General features: G+C 40.2%; 1 protein-coding gene across 4 annotated transcripts in view; it reads left to right on the forward strand.

Moving 5' to 3' along the window:
• Positions 1 to 962: 962 nt before the first annotated feature.
• The window catches only part of NSUN7 (NOP2/Sun RNA methyltransferase family member 7), a 36343-nt gene continuing 16051 nt past the window's right edge, over positions 963 to 21254 (forward strand). The window contains exons 1-5 of one of the 4 annotated variants that reach the window (XM_042467273.1): positions 963 to 1092; positions 7258 to 7629; positions 15711 to 15769; positions 17413 to 17543; positions 18978 to 19130. In XM_042467273.1, the coding sequence (XP_042323207.1) occupies positions 7317 to 7629; positions 15711 to 15769; positions 17413 to 17543; positions 18978 to 19130 (656 nt within the window). In that variant the 5' untranslated portion in view covers positions 963 to 1092; positions 7258 to 7316. The other 3 variants (XM_042467274.1, XM_042467275.1, XM_042467272.1) reach the window with 3 other exon arrangements.

Raw genomic sequence — 21254 nt, forward strand, 5'->3', positions numbered from 1 at the left:
AGGTGCTACAAGATCTCTTTACATACTGCTTCTACAGACTAACACGGCTATGTCTTTGAAGTCTACCACAAAACTAGTTCTCAGAATTCCCTAGCACTGAGCCAGGGCAGTTAAAGCGGTCTTAAACTGGATTATTTCTCCAGTGTGCTTTGGACCTAAGGCCCTTAGTAGACGATGTTAATATTGAACATTTTGTGGTTCACTTCGTGTCTTTTTAAAACATCCAGTAAAATTTCCACAACAAAAAAACACCCATCCATTATTGTCTCTGACAGAGAGGCAGGGTTAAAAATAAAGCTTTTATTATTATTTTATGTAATTAGAAAATTTTTAGATATGTACATAAGGATTATTTTTGTTGTTGTTGTCTTTGTATACTGTGTCACTGTGTTATTATTGCATGGCGTTATTTTGTTTTACTTGTCTATATTATGTGTGATTTTTTAATTTTTATTTATATTTTATTTATTATTACTAGGGAGAAATACAGCTTTGGAAGCCGACCTCTTTCTTTTTGTGTAACACTTATAAAAAAAGCCCCTCCAATGGTGACCGAGGAAGCTTTACATCTCCCTCGGTCTCCAATGGAGAGAAGCGCAAACACTGACAGAGAAGAATGAGGGGAAAAAAAGGTTCCCTCTCAGAACCTGAGACAACTGCGGACTGTACCAAAGCACCAAACCAAACAGGGGGGGACACAATTGATTTCATAGGCGTTGTGTGGAAATAAAAAGTAGAAGAAAAGGGTGGGAAAGTTTTAAAAATAATTAACAATTAAATTGGAAAAAGTGTGTTCCCTCTGAGGCCTAAAGGAGGGAGAATAAGAAGTGTGAGATATACATGAACCATGTCGCCCCCCCTCCTTGAGGGGCGGAATGGTTTGGCTGAAATTCGAAAGCAACGGCTGTCGCGCGGCCCTCTTCCCTCGCTGGTGGCGGTGGGCGGGGCGTATGGGCGGGGCGAGTCGACGCCCGTGCCCCGCCCCTCCCCTCTTTCCTCTTGAGACAGGAGCAAAGAGGCTCAGATTGGGAACAGAAACAGGAGGAGTGGGTCTTTCTCTCACTGCTGGGACCCTCGCGCATGCGCACTCTGGTGAGGAGCCTCATCCTTCGCCCAGCTGGGTTTCTCTCTCTCTCTATGTGATGACAGAAGATTGATCAAACTGGGACGGTTATGATGCAGTGATAAGAGTTTCTGCAGTGGGCAAGCAGGCTTAATGATGACATTAACTTTTGCTGTGGAAGGTTTCTTTTAGAGAATGGGATGATTAGATAGGCATCTCTCTATCAAAGCCAAAAAAAGGAGCTGGCAGTAGTGTGATGCAGCAGCTAATAAGGCCAATGCGATTCTAGGCTGCATTAATAGAAGTATATAGTGTCCAGTTCTGGGCTCAACAGTTCAAAAAGGATGTTGATAAGGTGGACTGTGGTCCAGAGGAGGGTGACAAAAATGGTGAAGGGTCTAGAAACCATGCCTTATGAGGAGAGACTTAGGGAGCTGGGGATGTTTAGCCTGGAGAAGAGAAGGTTAAGAGGTGATATGAGAGTCCTGTTTAAATACTTGAAGGGATGTAATATTGAGGAGGGAGCAACCTTGTTTTCTGCTGCTCCAGAGACTAGAACACGGAGCAATGAATTTAAGCTCCAGGGAAAGAGATTCCACCCTAACATTAGGAGGAACATCCTGAGAGTAAGGGCTGTTCGACAGTGGAATACACTCCCTGGAAGAGTGGTGGAGTCTCCTTCCTTGGAGGTCTTTAAATAGAGGCTGGATGGCCATCTGTCATTGGGGATGCTTTGATGGAGAGTTCCTGCATGGCAGAATGGGGTTGGGCTGGATGGCCCTTGGGGTCTCTTCCAACTCTACGATTCTAGGGCCACAATTAAAGTAGGTTAAACTTCTTTGGGCCGCAGGTGGGTTTTAATTAATTAATTAATGAGAATTTATTCCTGTTATTAATGTTAATTCTATCCATCTCCTCCACTGCCTGTCCTCCTCTTCCACCTGGACATCTCTCTTCAGGAAAAATCTGGGCAGCAGAGAAACCTTGCAGCAGAGCAAGTATTTGCCTCTCCCCCCCCCCCTCCTCCTCCTCCTCTTCCACTTTGGGAGAAAGCCAGGAAGCAGAGGAGCCTTGAGGGATTAAATGGTTTCTTAACTTCCAGGGTAAGGGAAGAATTTGGGGTACAGCATGGATGGTGATTTCCTTTGTTATTGGAGAACTTTCTGAGTCTGATGTAATGACACTTCTCCTGCAGAGAAAAAGGGGAGAAATTCACTTGGGAGCAGTTCTGCTGGAAGGCTGAAGCCCTGCGGGGTTTCTGAGAACTGTCCTTTTAGGTCCAAGCTCTGTTTAGCTCCTGTGGTCTTGTGAAGGCTGGATGTGGATTTCGTCATTGGAAAACTGTAACCTTAGCAGACTATTCCACGGTCGCTTAGGAAGTAATTGTGAAGATTTCAGACTGGAAGAAAGTATTCCAAGGGCTGTTTTGCACACAATGACATTTCTGTACTGAGGCTGAGAGTGTGTCACTTGCTCAAAGTCACCCAAGGAAATACACTAGGTGGATAACTTAGGGCAAGTCGCACTCTCTCAGCCTCAGAGGAAGGCAAAAGGAAACCTCCTCTGAACAAATCTTGCCTAGAAAACCCTGTGATAGGTTGGCCTTAGGGTTGCCATAAGGCAGAAACAACTTGAAGGCACACAGCAACAACAGAGTGATGTATTTGTCATTACATGTACATGTGTTGTACATATGTTACCAGTTGAATACAGGAGAGGCTACAATGATTTTAATTGGCCCTTAATTCTTGACAATTAAGGGGGTCATTAGCCGAAGAGTGTTTGCTAGTTAAGGACATATACAACTTTGATATTCCAAGGAAATGAATTTGTGTGAAGCAGTCCTTAATGGTCTAAGCTGGGAAATCGGTCCACAATTATCTGATTATCAGGGAGACTTCTACTGGCTTTAAAATCATTTTAAAACAGCATTGTAGCATCTCTTGTATTCAGCTGATAATACAGTGGGACCTTGGTATCCGCAGACTTGCCATCTCCATATTTGAAAATCTGTGGGTGGCAAGCCCACAGTACCCTCAATGGCAGCATGTGTGCATGCTGCCATTGGAGACAACGGAGGTTTACCTGAAGTCTTTTTAAAGACATAACCATGCAAGTTTCTTGCAGCATGCAAAGGAGGAAGGGAGGGGAGAAAAATAAGGAAAAGGCAGCATCTTTAAAACCAACTTGTTTTTATTTTAGCATGAACTTTCATGAATATAAACTCACTTGAAATGCAAATCAGACACAAGATCAGAATCATGATTCAGATGCAAGATGTAAGTCATGTCTCTTGCCCTAAAGTTTCAAAAGGGCTTCTGGATGAGGTGATACTAATCCTTTAGATCTTTATGATGTTCAGTTACTGTTGATGTGTGAAAACAATAAATCTGCTTTCAATAAATCAGCAAGGCAAAATTATAACCAGCAAATGTCTACTACAAGATAGACTGAAAACAAAATGACAGAACACCCCTACTTGTCACCTACAGTCTCCAAGTGAGACTACACAAAACACATTATCATCAAGTTACACTTCTGGAAAATAACGTAGTCCCCCTCACAAGCTCTGGAAGGCCTTTAAACAGCCTCCAAATCATAATAACTACTGGTACTCACAACAGGATACATAACATAGATGGTACTACAGGAACAAGACCATGCCACAAACCCAGATGCCAACTTTGTCCCCACATCTACTGTGGGAACAATATTACAGGGGCCAATAGCATCACATATAATAACCAAGGTGCATTTAATTTCCTCGAATGTGATATATGGCATTCACTGTCACCAGTGCTTGTCTACACTCCAGTTGACAAACAGGACAGTCTTAACACAAGAGGATAAATGGGCACAACTCTGACATTAGAAATGGTAGTACCCAAAAACCAGTTGCAGAGCATTTCAACCTTGGACATTCATTAAGGGATTTGCAGGTCACAGTCTAGAAAGAGTCTAGAAGACTAGAAAGAGAAGCAGCTGAATTGAATTAGATCCACACATTCCGCTCCATTAGCAAAGGTATGAATAAAGATAGTGGCTTCATGGTACACTAAACACAATACAATAGTCTTTGCTACTTCACATATAACAAAAGGAATCTTCTCAGAATTTTGAACCCAGGGGAACTCACTTTTGTTTAGCAGATTTGTTGCTTTTGCACACCAATACATACTGTATCACCTCGCCCAGCCCTTTGAAACTTTAGGGCAAGGGACATGATTTGCATCTTGCAACAGAATCATGGGTTTATAGCCATGGAAGTGCATGCTAAAATAAAACAAGTAAAAATCTTTCTGGATTCCATAACATTTTATCACACTCTCTCAACTGCATAAATATGCTTTATACCTGAGGCATTACTATCACTCTGTATGGCATTTGAGAAAGTGGGTTTATATCTACAAAAGCTCATGCTGAAATAAAAATGAGTTGGTCTTAAACATGCTGCACCTTATTTTTTCTCCCCACCCTCCTTTTTAAGGCAGGTGAGTTTCCTGAGAAAACTAATCTTTTCTATTACATATTTCTTCTACGCTTAAATGATGAATCACTGCCTCACGTGTTAGCAACATCACTCTGCTACAGCAAGAACAAATACCATGCAGTCTTTTGGCTTTAATCCTGTGGTAATTAATCTGTCTGAACAGCAAGTACAGATCCTGGGCTGGCGGTAAAGATGGTGTTGCATTACTGTTTGTAGGTGCTCCATAACTGCTGTGAAGTTTAGGTACAATGTGGAATGAAATAATAACTATACAACGTAGTACAAAAGCATAAATCTTATGTTGAGTCATTTCATCACTACTACTTTCTGTGCTGCATAATTACTTTGTTGCTCACAGCTTGTGTTGTTCAGGTTTCTTGGATGGGTTCATATTACAAGTTATGGCATTTCAAGCACTTCTTGTACTTAAACTGGTACAAAATACAGATAGGTCCTGGTAGTGTGGTTTCTAGGATCGGGTGGCTGAAGAGTTTCCTATTGTTCATGACTAAACTGATGATTTCCCGTACTGGTTGTTTGCTGTTGTGGGTTTCATAACTCCCTATATTGGCTCCTGTATTTAGTTACAGAAGCTGATTACTGTAAATTGGATCACTGATTTTATTTTACTCTTGCCCATGGACCATGGAATGGGAGAGGGGACAGGAGGCATCTGAGATCTCCCTAAGACTAGACTAGGGTGGGGTGGGGAACCTCCCCAAAAATGACCTGGAAAAATTGGACTCCCAAGGATCCCATGTTGAGTCTCTTCAGGCATTATCAATCAAAAGTGTACCAGAATGTTCAAGCATTAAGAAATTTTAAGACATCTATAGTTATTTAGCCTTCCTAGGAATAATAAAGGCTTCCTGCAATGTAGTCTGTGCCCATTTACATGGAGTAAGCTATACTGAATGCATGGAGGGCCTTTCAAAATGCACATTGTACAGTGGGCTCTTGTTATTCGTGGACTTGTCATCCATGAGTTTGAGCTTCTGTGGTGATTCACTTTTTGCCAGTCAGCTGAAGATTTAATAGAAAGTGTGTAGAAAGGGTATAGTTTTTCTACTTCAATACATGCCTGATTGTAAAATGCATATGTGGTAAAGATAGCAACTGATCGCGACTATATGTGCATGTCACATTTGGCTTTGTATCCTAATTCCAGAAAATTTAAAGCCATGTTCAAAGTCAGGCTCCCCTCAATTTCCCACCTCAAAAAGTGCCACAGCAAAAAAATTGGGGAAGATTGAAAATATATGCAATACTCATTTATATATACAATAAGTATTTTAATATCAAACTTGATGTTGTTTTATTACTTTAGCAACCTGCAATGTTTCATCCATAATTTAGCTAGCACATAAAATTGTACTATTTGACTTAATCATCATCATTATTATTTTTAAAAAATAAAGGCCATATTTTTTGCAAGCAAAAATTGAACATATACTGCAGCAAGAGCTGCAGACTGTTTTCCCACATGCTACCTAAACACCTGGATCTTATCTTTTTGGCCATCTGAGAAGTATGAAAAAATGAAAACCAAAATATCAGAATAAACAAAACAAAGTGCATTTTTTCCCCAGTTGAGAACGCAAGGTAGCTTACAAAAATTAAAAAGATAGAAGTAGCAAAATGCACATTGTATAAAAGTTAAAAAATACAATTGAATTAAAAGCATTACCATTAAAGAAAAAACAACAAATATAAACAATGCAGCACAGTAAGAAAGGCCCTTTACATTACTGTGCAACCAGCTGTCAAAGATCTGCTGAAATAAAAGGTTTTTTTTATTTGCCTGTGGAAGGATAGCCAAGAGCGCATCAGACTGGCCTCTAGGAAAGGTGTTCCAGAGCCAGTGAGCACCCACCAAGAAGACCCTCTTCTTTCTTTCCACCAGATGTACCTCTTGAGTGTGGTGGGGCAGAGAGGAGGGCCTCCCCACAAGATCTCAAAAAGTTCTAGCATATTCACATGGAAGAATATGGCCCTTCAGATAACCTGGATCTGAGCCCTATAGGGCTATGTAAGTCATAATTTGCACTTTGGATTGTGGCTTGGAAGAGACCAGCAGCCAGTGGAGTTGTTCTCAAAAGGTTGTTGTGTGTTCTCTGTAGCCAGCCCCAGTAAGCAGTCTAAAAGAGTGTACATATACTGTTTAGGCAAGCTGAAGTTTCCAAATGCTTTTCAAAGGCATGCCCACAGAGAGTGTTATAGTAATCCAAACAGGATGTAACTAAGGCGTGCGTTTCAAGCTAACATTTAACTCAATACTGAAAACACTGAGTATTTAAGTGGTATATTATCATGAACAATTGGAGGTCTTGCATGGGGTCAGCCTTGCTGCTCCTCCTTGCACAACTGCAAAGAAGGTAGCACTGCCAGCATAACAAAGGATCACAGTCAACCACAGCTGTAAATTTGAAGCTTACCTAATGTAAATGGCCATCTCAGAACTTCCTCTAATGTTTTTTTTAGTTCTTTTTAAAACCAGGTTACAATCTGTTATGAGTGTAGTTGCATCTCTGATGTGAAACAAATAATTCCAATTGTTAATAAGAAGCACATTTTATTGGCTCTTACTATCATGTTAATCTTCTGGACAATGATGTAATATTACATATTTTGAGAGAAATGCAAAGTGAGTTGGACAGAACGCTTCCTAGTTTATCTCTTGTAATTATGCCTCATATTTCCACAGGGGTCTTGAGATTCTGACCTTGCCACACCATTATATTCTGAGCCATCAATACAGCAACAATGCCACTTCTAAGAAGCAGCTTCGTGTCTTCAAATGATAGTAGTGCAAGTGATATTTCAACTGTCCCTGGAATGACTTTTTCAAATGAAACAGTCCGTTCAGCAAAGAGTTCAACAAGCCTGGCTGAGAAGAATGGCTATCGGGACTCTATTTACCTAAATGCTGCCAACATTTTTCAAGGCATTCATAATGAAAAGCCCCAAGATAAAATATTGGTAAAGTATGGGAATGGGCCATTGCCATCTCTTCCAGATTTCAAAGATGAACATTTCCAACGTTTGTCCTATGAACTGGCTTTCAGTGCTCTCAAATGTAAGTACTGTATAAAATCTGTCCTCTCCTTCTGGGAAAAGAAGAATGTAAAATATATAGCAAATTTACTGCTTTATTTGGAATTGTATACTTTGCAAATGGGTAAACTGGTATCAGCAGTAACTAATGAAATCTGTGCTACCCCACACATTGACACCCCATGTTGGGAAGTAAATATTTCCTACATTTCTGAAACATAGCTGTTTCACACTCAGTTTTAATTGTTCAGAATATCAGAGAGTGGGATATATCTCCTTATTTGGAAGTTCAGGTAAGAACCAGGATGTCCCTATGGGTAGAACTTTTAAAGTGAAGCTATATTTGGTATGAATGCTGTTATCTTTTCAGGGTATAGCCCTACAATCCTAACTGTTATCATTAAGCCAGTGATTCTCTCTTTAGGGATAGAAACTACTGTATACACTCGACTCTAAATTGATTTCATATGTAAATTGAGGGCAGATTTTGGGGTCAAAATTATAGATATTTATATGACCCATGGATAAATCGAGGGTAAAACTTAGGAGCAGGTAATGAAGGATGTAAAGGACGAAGCAAAGGGAAACAGTGCCAAAAAACTTACAAAATTCCAGCAGGCATAACTATTTATGCTCATCCTAAAGGCTGGATGGATGAGAGAGTAAAGGGGGTTAGTGCTTCCAGGTCAGGCTAAACTCTTGCCTTTCACCACATATTTATATATAATATGAGTTAAAATACAGTACTTACATTGACCTGTGGATAGGTTGACACAGGTTTTTTTAGTCAATTTTTAACCTAAATTTTTAGACTTCTACATGAGTATATACAGTAAAATACATCCCTTGAACTTTCTTGGGATGAAAGTTATGTAAAAACACTTTCCAGGCAGTCATATTTGCAAATTCACATTCTTTCTTACCATGGAAATCATGTGTTGGTTCATGAGCAGCACATATATTTTTGATTCAGGGGGAAAATAATCTCCCAGACTTAGTTCATAGATGCAAGAGTAGGCTTTCCTAGGTTTTTGATATGGAATGCAGGGGTGAACAAATGGCAACCCAGTGTGTTTTGTGAACACTCACAATGGCTTTTTGCTACATTTTGTGCTCACAGAGCTCCTGTACTTTTAACAGCTGTAGGAGATGGAGATATTCCACAGGCATCTGCAACCACAGATATTCAACAGGCATCTAAAATCACCCAAATGCCCCTGTCTTCACCCTCATGCACATACCTTTTCTGCAAAATGAAAACAATAATGTTGATCTAATGGATGGGTAAACCTGCCTTACAGTTACTGAGTTGGGTAGAGCTCGAGAACCCTTTTAAAGCATCTGGTTTCTTGAGGCTAAGTTGTTTCTGAATGTATGCAAAACATTCCCCACATTCTGACTGATGTTATTTTCTTTTCTAAAATGTAAGTGTCTGTTTCTATAATATCTAGTGAGAAGCAATTAACATTGAGGCCAGTGAATTCAGTGATGCATACTCTCAAGCAAGGATGCTTATACCTGCAAGATGGCTAGAGGACCTTTACTCTTTACCTCACTGTCCCTTCTTCCCACATATACCTGCTATAGCTTCTTCCTTCCTGGTCCCAATGCAGGCAAAATGCAGTTAACCAGAAAGCCTCTTGTAACACATGCTTGGGCAGTTCTGCTAGTTGAGGGCCATTACTTCAGACCTTCAATACCTATGCCATTTATCAAGCTGTCCATATGTATGTATCTGTGTACATTTAGTACAAATATCAATTAATCATCCTACAATTCTTGAGGCCCCAAATGTTTCAGTCACACTTGTGACTTCATTTATCAGCTAAACATCTGTAACAACTGTTTCTTGAAAAGTAACTGGACAGAATAATGATTGCATATTTTGGCTTACATCTCAGCTTCTGAAAACAAACAAGGTGTGCCTGGACTATATCTTAGTTTTTTACTATTTAAATTACAGTATTATGATCCTATCATAAGGAAACCTGAGATGTGTGGTTTAGAATGTACTTAGAATACTGTGCTTGACAGCTGTAGTCCACTTGCAGCTACAGTCCTGAAGATACCCTGGGTGCCTGTCTCTGTTACAAAATTAAACTGATTTAATCCTCAAACTCTCTCTTCTCTGGGTAATTGATATCTGCTAAGTATTCCACAAAGCTACACATACAAAAAGCACAGCATCCACTATCTATTTTTTTAATCAAGCAAAGTAACAGAAACCTATCAACAACATAACAAGGGCAAGTTCAAAATAGTGGCATCAGATAAAAACTTACTATCAAAGAAGACTTTATAGACTGTATGAAAACACCTGAATGGCATTTGTGAATGGCAAATGTAATTTTAAAAGTTACCTAAAAGAAGAAAACAGTATCCTCCATGCTTTTCTTTAGGGAGATAAGACATAAATCTGGCTATGACTATACAGTAGCTAGTACCACTGGGTAATAACAACCCATATATTTCCTGAGCACAGTGGCAAACACAACCCTAGTCCCATTCTGAAAACATTTCTGGCATGGTGACAGTAATCTATTAGTCCTAACCTGTTTGTCAGACTTGTAGAAGACATTCATGCAACCTCATTCTGAAAGATATAGAAAATAGGAGCAGTGATGGGCACTTCAAAAATTTGGGCTACAGGTACCAAGGCTACAAATCTGAACAAAATTTGAATGTATTAGTGCTTGTGTGCACATGCAAAATCAGAAATAATTATTACTTATTCCATAGAAAAGAAAAATCAACCAATTTCTGATGCAAACAGCATTCAATAAAATATGTTGTTTAATTTGCTGCCCATTCCCACACCACCTAAATTTATAGTTCCCTTGGTAACAATTAACGTGTGATGGACAGATGTGCCCAAAATGCACAAGATGACTGAGAGACGAGGTGTTTTTTTAAAAAATGATTCTTTCTCACACATGTTCCTAAAGTAGGCAACTTTTGCATCAAATGTAAGCCAAGGCCAAATCACGGTGTCATCCTTAATTAGCTTTCCAATTATCACCTATTTCAAAATTTAATTAGCTCACTTTCAGTTAATTAGCTATATACCTCATTCTTCATTACCTCTATGTATCAAATGCAAAATTAAATATAGTTGTACATAATTGTGTTCTGGGCTGGAAGGTGGAATGCCTGAGGTGTGAGCTAAAGCAGTGATACTCACAGCAGTGATCCATGGGCTGATGGCAGCCCATGAGCCATTGGCTACCCATTTACAGCAAGATTCCAGGAGAAGAAACAGTTTTAGCCAATGGGCACAAATTTGGTATTGGTGCCTGATGCATTATGAAAATTATCGCACACGACTATCCCTGATGGGATAGAAGTGCGTTTAACTGTCAGTGATGGATCTTAGCTCATTTCCTTCATGGCTGAGCCGTAGGCAGGCAGTATGCAACTTGCACATGGGATTTTCCATTCTTCAAAAGCTATGGGAGAAGCTTGAAAAGCTGCAGGTTGTACATGGGCTGCCTATGGCCTGGCCACAGGGAATGCGGAAAGATCTGTCATTGACTGGTTAAACACGTTGGGAATAGTTGTGTGTGATAATCTTCTTTGTTTATTTAAAAACTGCGAGTCTCTCCATAAAAAAGCTTAAGAAACATTGCTTTAGAGGAGGAAGAGGAAAAGGGCAAATAATAAGATTAGGAAGAAAAGTAGAGGAGACTGGATGAAAGGAAGGGGCAGGCAAGTCTGAGGATGGAGGAAGAATGGACCTAGGGCATGGTGATGCACACAAGCTAGCAGAAACCTGGAAAGAGTAAGAGAAAGAGGTGGTGAAAACAAGGGCATGGGTGGCTTTTTCTTTCTTTCTCTGTTCTGTATTTCTTCAGGTTGTCTATATTTTTGACAACTTGTTGCCTTTCCCCAAGTATGAAGAGCAGGCTTGGAAGCCTCATTAAGAACCACATCACTATGGGCCACAACACAGAATAGGGATTCATGTAGCAATCAAGAAGAGCCATGGCTCCTCATCACCTCCATGCCATGAGAAAATGATCTATAGCAGTGCTTTTCATTGGTCAGTGCCATGACTGGTGGTCCATAGCATGTTTCCAGGAAGCAGTTGTATTCCTTGGGCACCAGTATAGTTCCAAGTCCTAACACATTGGAAATAAAAAAAACTTGCTGGTCCCATACACCAGATAGTTGAAGAAGCATCTAGAACCCATTTAGTATGCATGGAGACCTCCTGCCCTTATGGTATCCTCTTATAGGTACATTTTCCTTCCTCACTCAATGCTTTCAACTCTCCATGCTCTTCTCTCCCGGGTCTCATTTCCCTCAAAGAAAAATTACCCGTACGTCCTGCAATTATGCCTAAGAAGCAAAACATCAGTTGGCATCAATACCAGCTTAATTGCCAGCTGTCTTGTAACAGATTATTTGGGATGTCCGTGGGCTCAGGTTTAGAACACACATCTCAAGTTTATAAGTGGGGAAATATCAGGACCATACTGTACAACTAAAATAAAAATCTGTGGACCATATATGTCAAGTATATTAAGGAAGTTGGTGCATCTTCTACAGAGTTTATTTACAACCAACCTACCCTAATAGAAAGTGATTTGAATGACATTTTGTTGTAAAGCATGTTTTCCTTTCAATATATCTCTGGCAAAGGTGACATTTTTCTTGTCAGCAGAGCTACATAGGCTTGTTGATGTATGTTTTCCAAAAGTCAATTTCTTTTATATTCCAGAAGGTCAAACATTGCTGAAAGGCTGTTCAGGCACTGGGATTTTAAATAGGAATGGAGGGTTGGGTGAAAGACAGGGGAGTTACCTAGGCAGCTTGCTGTATTGAGATAAGTATGTCTGAACTGGTATGCCTAAAGTGAAAAGAAGCTGTCAAGAGGCCATGGGAACTACTAAAAATATGGCAACAACAGCTTGTCTCCCTCAGACAGGAAAGAAGAGCTACTTCTGTCTTGTAATGATAAGCCGTGTCCATGGGTTAATTGGACATAAAATGGTGCTTGAAGAACAGAGAAGAATCAATACATATTCCATGAATCTTAAAAATAAATTTGTACAATTACTGTGCCTTCTGATTTATGGTACTATAAATATCAATATTATTATAGTACGACACACTTGAAAGCACAGTAATTGCATAAATTTAATTTTTAGATTCATGGGAGATGTATTGATTGTTCTCATTGATATCCAGCAATGGCTCTACTTTTCACGGTGGTAGGATTCCATGCTGTTGTGAGGCAAGAGGCTATGCGGATGGCAGCAGTGCTACTGGCAGGATGTCCTGTTTCATACTTTTGCTGTGGATCCAGGCTAAATGTGGCAAACAGCTACTGGACAGCAGCAACAGCAGTGGGGGATAACACTAGTGGAGGATCTCTTTGAGACAACAGCAGTGGCACCATAGCCAACACTTGTTAGTACTGCACAGAAGGAGGCACAGTAAGCCCCCTTTGAATGTCTTTTACCATGAAAATCCTATGATGAGACAATCTAGAATGAAACAAGATCGGATGGCACTCAACAAGCTATTGGGATACAGCAGAGGACAACTATGAGTAACACTAGGACTAATGATGCAACTGCTGAAAGGATGTTCAGCTGTTACTCAGTGGTGAAAGGAAAGTGTGAAGTTGCACAACACATAGGAACATGGCATGTGAGAAGCATGAATTAGGCAAGCTAGACCTAGTTAAAAAAAATGGTGAGTTAACTAAAGTGGATAGGAACTGAACATTTTGAGTCTGATAATTACAGTGTTTTACTCAGAAAATGAACATCTAAGAAGAAATGAGGTGGCATTAATAGTGAGAAGAGATGTGGTAAGCTGTAGTCAAAGCATATAATGCAAAAGTCTAACTGAATCATATCAGGAAGACCTCAGGAAAACCTCCATCAAGTATAATCTTTAATTTGTGCTCTAACTACAGAGGCAGAAGAAGAAGAAATTGAAAGATTCTATGCTGGAGTCTCCAAGGAAATTAATCGTACAACTAAACAGGATTTCTTGTTAATGATAGGTGATTGGAATGCAAAAGTAGGAAACAGAGCAGAATGAAAGATTGTAGGAAAATCTGACTTAGGGTCAAGAAATGAAGCAGGAGAGCAACTGACTGAATTTTGTGAAGCCAACAGTTTGTTCATCACAATCACATTCTTCAAGCAGTTCAAGAGGCAACTGTATTCATGGCCATTATGTGATGACCAATATAGAACCGAGTAGATTACTTAATTGGAAGCAGAGGATGGAGAAGCTCCATTCTTCCTGCAAAACAAAGATCAGGAGCAGATTGTGGCACATACCACTAAACCAACTATTGTGCCAAAATACAAGGTGAAGAACATCCAAGTACAATTTAATGTAAAAAATTGATTTGCACTGCTAAGCCTAATAGGAGCCAGAGGAACTCTGGACTGAATCCAGGAACACTGTCAGGGAGGAATGCAACTATTGCATACAGAATGAACCATGGGGGCATTGTAATGCTTATTGTACATACATGCATAGACTCCATTGACACAAATGATTAGAAATATATACAAAAACCACCCAAATGTACGGCAAGGGATGGTAGTAAGAAAAATGTTTTGATCCACAGGTCTTTATCAAATCTTGAACATACAGCATGTGTTCTCTAGTGAATGAGATCTTCTAGATTTCCTCTTCTAGATCCTATTTACCAAAAACATGATGCTCTATATTCAGACCTTTTCACGACTTACTACCAAGGAACCATATCTGTCTGACAGCCACTAATGTTTCTCTGTACTCCCACAGTTATATACACTGAAAAACTCAGCGGTTTGCAAATTCTGATTCTTCATACGTTTTGGACTTCAGCTTTCTGAAGTCTCAGGCAGTGTGGCCAATGTGCAGGAATTCTGGGAGACGATGTCCCAATCATCTGGAGAACCAGAATTTAAGAACTACTGCCCCACACTAAGCTACAAGCAAATGTCATCTGCCATGAGCAAGTGGAGACATTCAGAAGCTTCTGCTTTCCCACAGCCGTTTTCTGTGTCTTGAAATGACAAACTGCTTAATATCTACATTCTATAGCAAGCTTTTAAAAAAGCAGCTTCAACCTGTGGTTTCCATCGCTGGCTTATTTTAATTACATTTGGAAGAGATGTGACAAACTAGAAATGAAAGCTCTCAGACTCCTCAGCAGCTGGCCAGGGCATGTACAGAGGGGGAGCTCACTACAGCTTATTACTATTTGGGTTCAGGATGCGAGGTGATCCCCAGCACCTCCATGACCAATTTTTTGCAAGAAGGAAATGGTTTATTGTCCAAAATATCCTTTGGAAGATTGTACATCCAGACAGCATGATTCCCACTAAAAGAAAGCATGTGGTCCCATATGTTCTTTTGCAAAAAATGTATTCCCTCTTTCCAAAAGCAGTGGTTTTTATTGAAGTGGTTTTATTGCCTGGTTGCTTCTGATTGCATATGGAGACTCCTCCAAATGACCTCCAAATCCCTGCAGCTTTTCTTAGCCCTTTGCTAACCCACAGTTTAGCATGATAGGCCATGCCTGTGGAATATGTTATGATAATATCATAAACTAAAGGTAAAGATTTTCTCTTGAGAAGATTGTCAAGTTGTGTCTGACTGTAGCAGGTGGTGCTCATCTCTGTTACTAAAGCCAAAGAGCCAGCGTTGTCAAAGATGACTCCGCTGTCATGTGGCCAGCATGACTGCGCAGAACCCTGTTACCTTCCCACTGAAGTGGTACCTATTTATCTGCTTGCACTTTTACATGCTTTCAGACTGCCAGGTTGTCAGAAGCTGGGACTAGTGATGGGAGCTCACTGTCATGTGGCACCTGGGTCTTGAACTGCTGACCTGCCAATTATGCAGTTGTCAGAGTCAGCATCTTAACCACTCAGCCACATGTAATTGACATTTGCTCATTATACTTTAAATACTGTCCAGTTGTTAAATGTACATAAGCACAGTAATAAACTGTATGATAAAATACTCAGATCCTACAGCATGGATTCTCTGAGGTGTGCAGATTTGTTTTATGCAAAATTTGTTAATGTAAACAAAATCTGCAGTAAGTTGGATATCTTTGTCACTATGCCTTCTTTTCTCTTTTAGATCAAGATGTTCTTGAAAATATACTCATAGACAGTGGTATATACCCAATGCAGTCAATAGTGAGTAAACAATTTGTTCAGTAGTTCTTTGTATTTTGTTGTTCCTTATCGGTGTAAATTATCTTGTAAATGTATATTAGTTCTTAAATATTTTACAAGTCCTGCATCTCCCTTGAAAGTATTATTTTGTATGGATTTTAATAATACTGGGTGAACCCATATTACACAGTTTACTGACTATGTTGTTGTTGCAGGCCTTCAAATTGTTTTTAACTTATGGCAACCCTAAGGCAAACCTATCACAGGGGTTTTTTGGCAAGACTTGTTCAGAGGGGGTTTTGCCAGTACCTCCCTCTGATGCTGTGATAGTATGACTTGTCTAAGGTCACCCAGTTGGTTTTTTTTTTTTGTGGATGAGTGGGGATTACTAACTATATGAGTAATTAAAAGAGGATTTTTTTTGCTATCCATTTACAGATGCAAATAGAACTTACAGGAACCTTTATTATCTTATCTTTATTATTGCTCTACATGGGGCTACCCTTGTGCCTAGTCCGGAAAGTTCAGTTAGTCCAAAACATGGCAGCCAGGTTGGTCACTGGGAGACCTAGAAGTGACCACATAATACCCATCTTAAAATCGCTTCACTGGCTGCCAACCAGTTTCCGGGTGCAGTACAAGGTGTTGGTTATAACCTTTAAAGCCCTACATGGCTTGGGTGCACTATCTAAGGGATCGCCTCCTTCCATATAATCCACCCTGCATGCTCAGGTCCTCTGGGAAGAATTTATTGCAACCTATAAAGACCTGGTTAACTGCAACTTCCCAGAGGAGCTTCTCTTTGACTGCTCCCAAATTATGGAAGGCCTGCCGGAGGAGATCCGTCATATTACCAGCTTGGATAGCTTTAAAAAGGCTGCCAAGATGGATCTCTTCCGTCAGGCCTTCCCTGAATAGCAAACCTGGCCACCAACCAAATCCAAATATACTATCCCACTGAGTACTTGTGCCCCGTCTGCCCGTCCCTGATTGTTTTAATTGTATTGCTTTTAACGTTTAATCTATTTAATTGATGTTTTAGGGGAGGGAGGAATTGATTGGAATATGGGGTATGTATGTTCTTGTTTTAATTGTAAGCCACCTCAATTGTCTCTGACAGAGAGGCAGGGTAAAAATAAAGCTTTTATTTTTATTTATTTTTATTTATCTGTTTATTTGAAGATAGGAGAAAAGCTAAACGGAATATTTTATTCCTGAGTTTTAGTTACTTCAGCATAACCTAATGCAGTGTTCTCCAGATGTTTTGAACAATTCCTGTTAGTCCCAGCTAGCATGGCCATTAGTCAGTGACAATGGGAGTTGTCATGTAAAACATCTGGAGGGCACCAGAAGTCTGATTTACACAAACTTAGTTCCACTGATGTACAACTATTCAGATGTTACCCTAGTTTGATCTCAAGCTAAAGTACTCTATATACTGATTCTACAGACTAACATGGCTATGTCTTTGAATTCTGATAAATATATTATTCACTTTAATGTGTATATTCCTTGCTACACTATTTGTTCCTAGTTAAGGAGTTCAGAGAAGGAATGCAGAAAGTACAGTGTTAACAGTTTTAGTGGCCTTTTGGGTTCTGCTATATGATGACAATTTAGGAGGGTTGTTTTTTCTTTTTCTTTTCTTTTTTCTTTATTTGCAGCCAGATGAATTGACCAGTTTAGTGATTGTGATGCTGTATGATCTCCAAGGTCGGAAATTTGAAGCACGTTATAATATTGATGATGAGGAGCCGATAGCAGAAGTGCAAGAAGTTGAGCATTGTTTATGCAGGTAAATAGACAGAAATTCTATGTATTCTTCTTTAGTAAGAAGTGTTGAAAAGGCCGCGGAAACAAATTGTGTCCTGCATCATATTTACATAAATATGTGTTTACAGGCGCTGGGCAAAGGTTGCAATAGTCCTCAGGGTTTTCCTTCAACTGGCTTGGCCCTGGCACATACTGGACCCTGCTACATATGTTTCAACATTTTGTCTGATATCCTACCAGTACTGTCTGAGTATCTTGTGCCAGGTTCTTAGGAAACCCCAGTGACCTGCTGCTTTGGTGTCATGACACAATTAAAGAACTTTGTCTGTTCCTCAGGAACATAGATTCTGCCCCCTTTATACCACAGCCCCCTTTGGATACCAGTGTATCTGAATGCTCTTCAAGCCACTGGTCCTTCACAGCAAACACTTCAGCCAAGTCTCTATAAACAGAGGGGTAGCTCAATTGGTCCTTCTGAACAGTTTTTCCCCACTTGCTCATGCAAAAGGACCAACTGGATGCCACTACCTCGCCCCCTGGGTGCAATTTGGGAGCTTTGATGTGTTCTCTACAGCGTGGGTCATCAAAGATCAGTTCTCCTGGCCCCCACCTGATCCTGGGGTTGTGAAATTGCCACCAGTCTACGCCCAGGATCAGCTGGAGGCTGGGAGAACTGATCTCTGATGACTCATGATGTAGAGAACAGGCAGGGCTAGATAACTCTAGTCAATATATAGGGACAATAAGGCAGAGAAGGGCAGTATCAACACTGTCAGTACCAATCAGCTCTGTTCCAATGACTCTTAGTGAGAGAACAAAGGACTTTATTGCAGATCAAGGGCAATAGTGATCAACCAGTGTTTAGGTTGATACTGCCCTTCTCTGCCTTATTGTCCCTATATATAGACTGGAGTTATCTAGCTCTGACTTTCTGCAATGTAACCATTTGACTTCTGCCTGGTAACTGCAAAGTAATCTTTTCATTTATGTCCAGTGACTTCTGTGTAATTGATTGATTTCTCCCTGGTGACTGTACTACAACCTTTTGTTTTTTTGCCTAGTAACTGTGATGCAACATTTTGATTTTGTGTCGGCAACTGTAGTAAAACTCTTCCCAACTGTTCTTTGAAATCAGCACCAAAATGTAAACTCGCCTAATGCAGATAACACATTCTATATGTGTATATATATACAACATAAACCAGTACAGGATTTATACAGTATATACATTTCCCAACTTCATATATAATGGCAGAACCCCAAACCCTTTTGGGTTCTTACAGATGGTGTGTAACTGTATATACCTTGGGCACCATTTTTATTTTCTGCACTTATTAAATCCCAGAGTTAATTTTAGCAAGGGGACAGAAGCTAATGTTGCAAGTAGAAGGAACAATAATGAGGTAAAGTTTGCTAAAATATTGATCATTTCCTTTTATTTATTTTGAACATATAGTTTTAAGACAAAACTGGCTGCTGCGTTTGCAAGATGTCGGATCAAACATGATGCTCTATCTATAGAGCACATTCTGCCAGAAATGATACGAAGACAGGAACAGAGGGCTTCTGCGCTGCCCTTGTATGCATGGGTAAACACGCTTAAAGCAAGGTGAGAGTTGAAGCTTATCCGTCTTGCCTGTATGTTTCTTCCTACATCTTGCATACTTTGGTGTTATGAAAACATATATTTGTGTAAATATGTGAGTGGTTAAAGTGGATTGCACATGTTCTTTCCCTGCTGTGCTCATAACACTATCCTGTTACTTTAAGCATAGTGTTTAATATGGGCAGAATATTCAGCTGGTAGTCTGCTGTTGCCTGTTTCCATCATTGAAACAGAGTAATTCCTGGTAGGTGCTTTGGCATGTGCAACCTTTGTGCCAGAAGTAGCAATAGCAGGTACATTTCTATAGTACAGTACTTATCAGTGCACTTAAGCACTCCCTAAGTGGTTTACAAAGTGTAAGCTAATTGACCCCAACAATCCGGGTACTCATTTTAGCGACCTCTTTGGATAGACGCAAGCCTGAGTCGAGCTTGAGCCCTTTCGCTGGTATTGAACTGGCAACCTTATGGTTTTGAGTGAGTGGCTGCAGTATAGGCATTTAACACTGCGCCACCAGGGCTACTGGTACTGATGGCTTTTAGATATTGTAACACATGTTTTTTTACATATTACTATTATTATTTCTCTTCCTACCTGCCTGATTACTTTCACCATCTTCATACAAGGATATTCTTCCTTTGCTTTTTCTCATTCTCTTGGGGCCCCCACGAAGCTCTATCCTTAGCCACCTTCTTTTCTCTCTTACATTTTCCCCTGAGTATCATAATCACTGGCTTCTAGTGGCTATTGTAACAAAGGTTACCAGATCTCATGGCCTGGTCCTGAGTCTCTAGTATTTATGGGCCATCTCCAGGTTGAGAGACAATGATGCAGATTTACCATTTTTGGTGGGGTTGGCTCTAGGCAAGAGAAGAAGACTGTGTGCAAATCCCAAGTTTAGCTAGTAGAGCAGCAGATCACTACAATATGCACCACTTAATTGATTCAACATCTTTATTAATGACTTGGATGACAGTATTGGGAACATGGTTATCAAATTTGCAGATGACAGCAAATTAGGAGGAGTAGCTAATACCCCAGAGGACAGGATCAAAATTCAAAATGACCTGAATAGACTGGGCCAAAGCTAACAAAATGCAATTCAACATTGAGAAATGTAAGGTACTGCACTTAGGGCAGAAAAAATGAAATGCACAGATATAGGATGGGGGACACCTGGCTGAATGAGACTACATGTGAAAGGGATCTAGGAGTCCAAATAGACCACAAGTTGTACATGAGCCAACAGTGCAATGCAGCAACTAAAATGGCCAATGCAATTTTATGCTGCATTAATAGAAGTATAGTGTCTAAATCAAGGGAAGTAATAGTGCCACACTATTCTGCTTTGGTAAGGCCCCACTTGGAATATTGTGTCCAGTTCTGGGCACCACAATTCAAAAATGTTGAGAAACTGAAGCGTATCCAAAGGAGAGCGACTAAAATGAAGGATCTGGAAACCATGCCCTATGAGGAATGACTTAGGGAGTTGGGGATGTTTAGCCTGGAGAAGAGAAGGTTAAGAGGTGATATGATAGCCCTGTTCAAATATTTGAAGGGATGTCATATTGAGGAGGGAACAAGCTTGTTTTCTGCTGCTCCAGGGACTAGGACTGGAGCAATCGATGCAAGCTCCAGGAAAAGAGATTCCACCTCAACATTAGGAGGAACTTCCTGACAGTAAGGGCTGTTCGACAGTGGAACAAACTCCCTCAGATTGTAGTGGAGTCTCTTAGAGGTCTTTAAACAGAAGCTGGATGGCCATCTGTTGGGGATGCTTTGATTGAGAGTTCCTGCATGGCAGAATGGGGTTGGACTGGATGGCCCTTGTGGTCTCTTCTAACTGTGAACAGACAGCCCAAAATAAAGCTGCTTCGGGCCCCTTTGGAAGTCTGCTATTTAAATGATGCAAGCGTCCTAAGAGGCCAGAAGTCACACCAAAGTCACGCTCCAGTCCTATAGACATGAGTCTTTGGTGCAGCTTCTGGCCTCTTAAGATGCGTGTGTCATTTAAACAGCATACCTCCAAAGTGACCCGAAGCAGCTTTATTTTGGCCTGTCTGTTCAGGCTCTATGATTTGTTTCTGCAACTTGCAAAGACCCTTCAAGGTATCTATATATTTACTT

The sequence above is a fragment of the Sceloporus undulatus genome, chromosome 5 (genome assembly GCF_019175285.1).
Source record: "Sceloporus undulatus isolate JIND9_A2432 ecotype Alabama chromosome 5, SceUnd_v1.1, whole genome shotgun sequence".
Taxonomy (NCBI): domain Eukaryota; kingdom Metazoa; phylum Chordata; class Lepidosauria; order Squamata; family Phrynosomatidae; genus Sceloporus; species Sceloporus undulatus.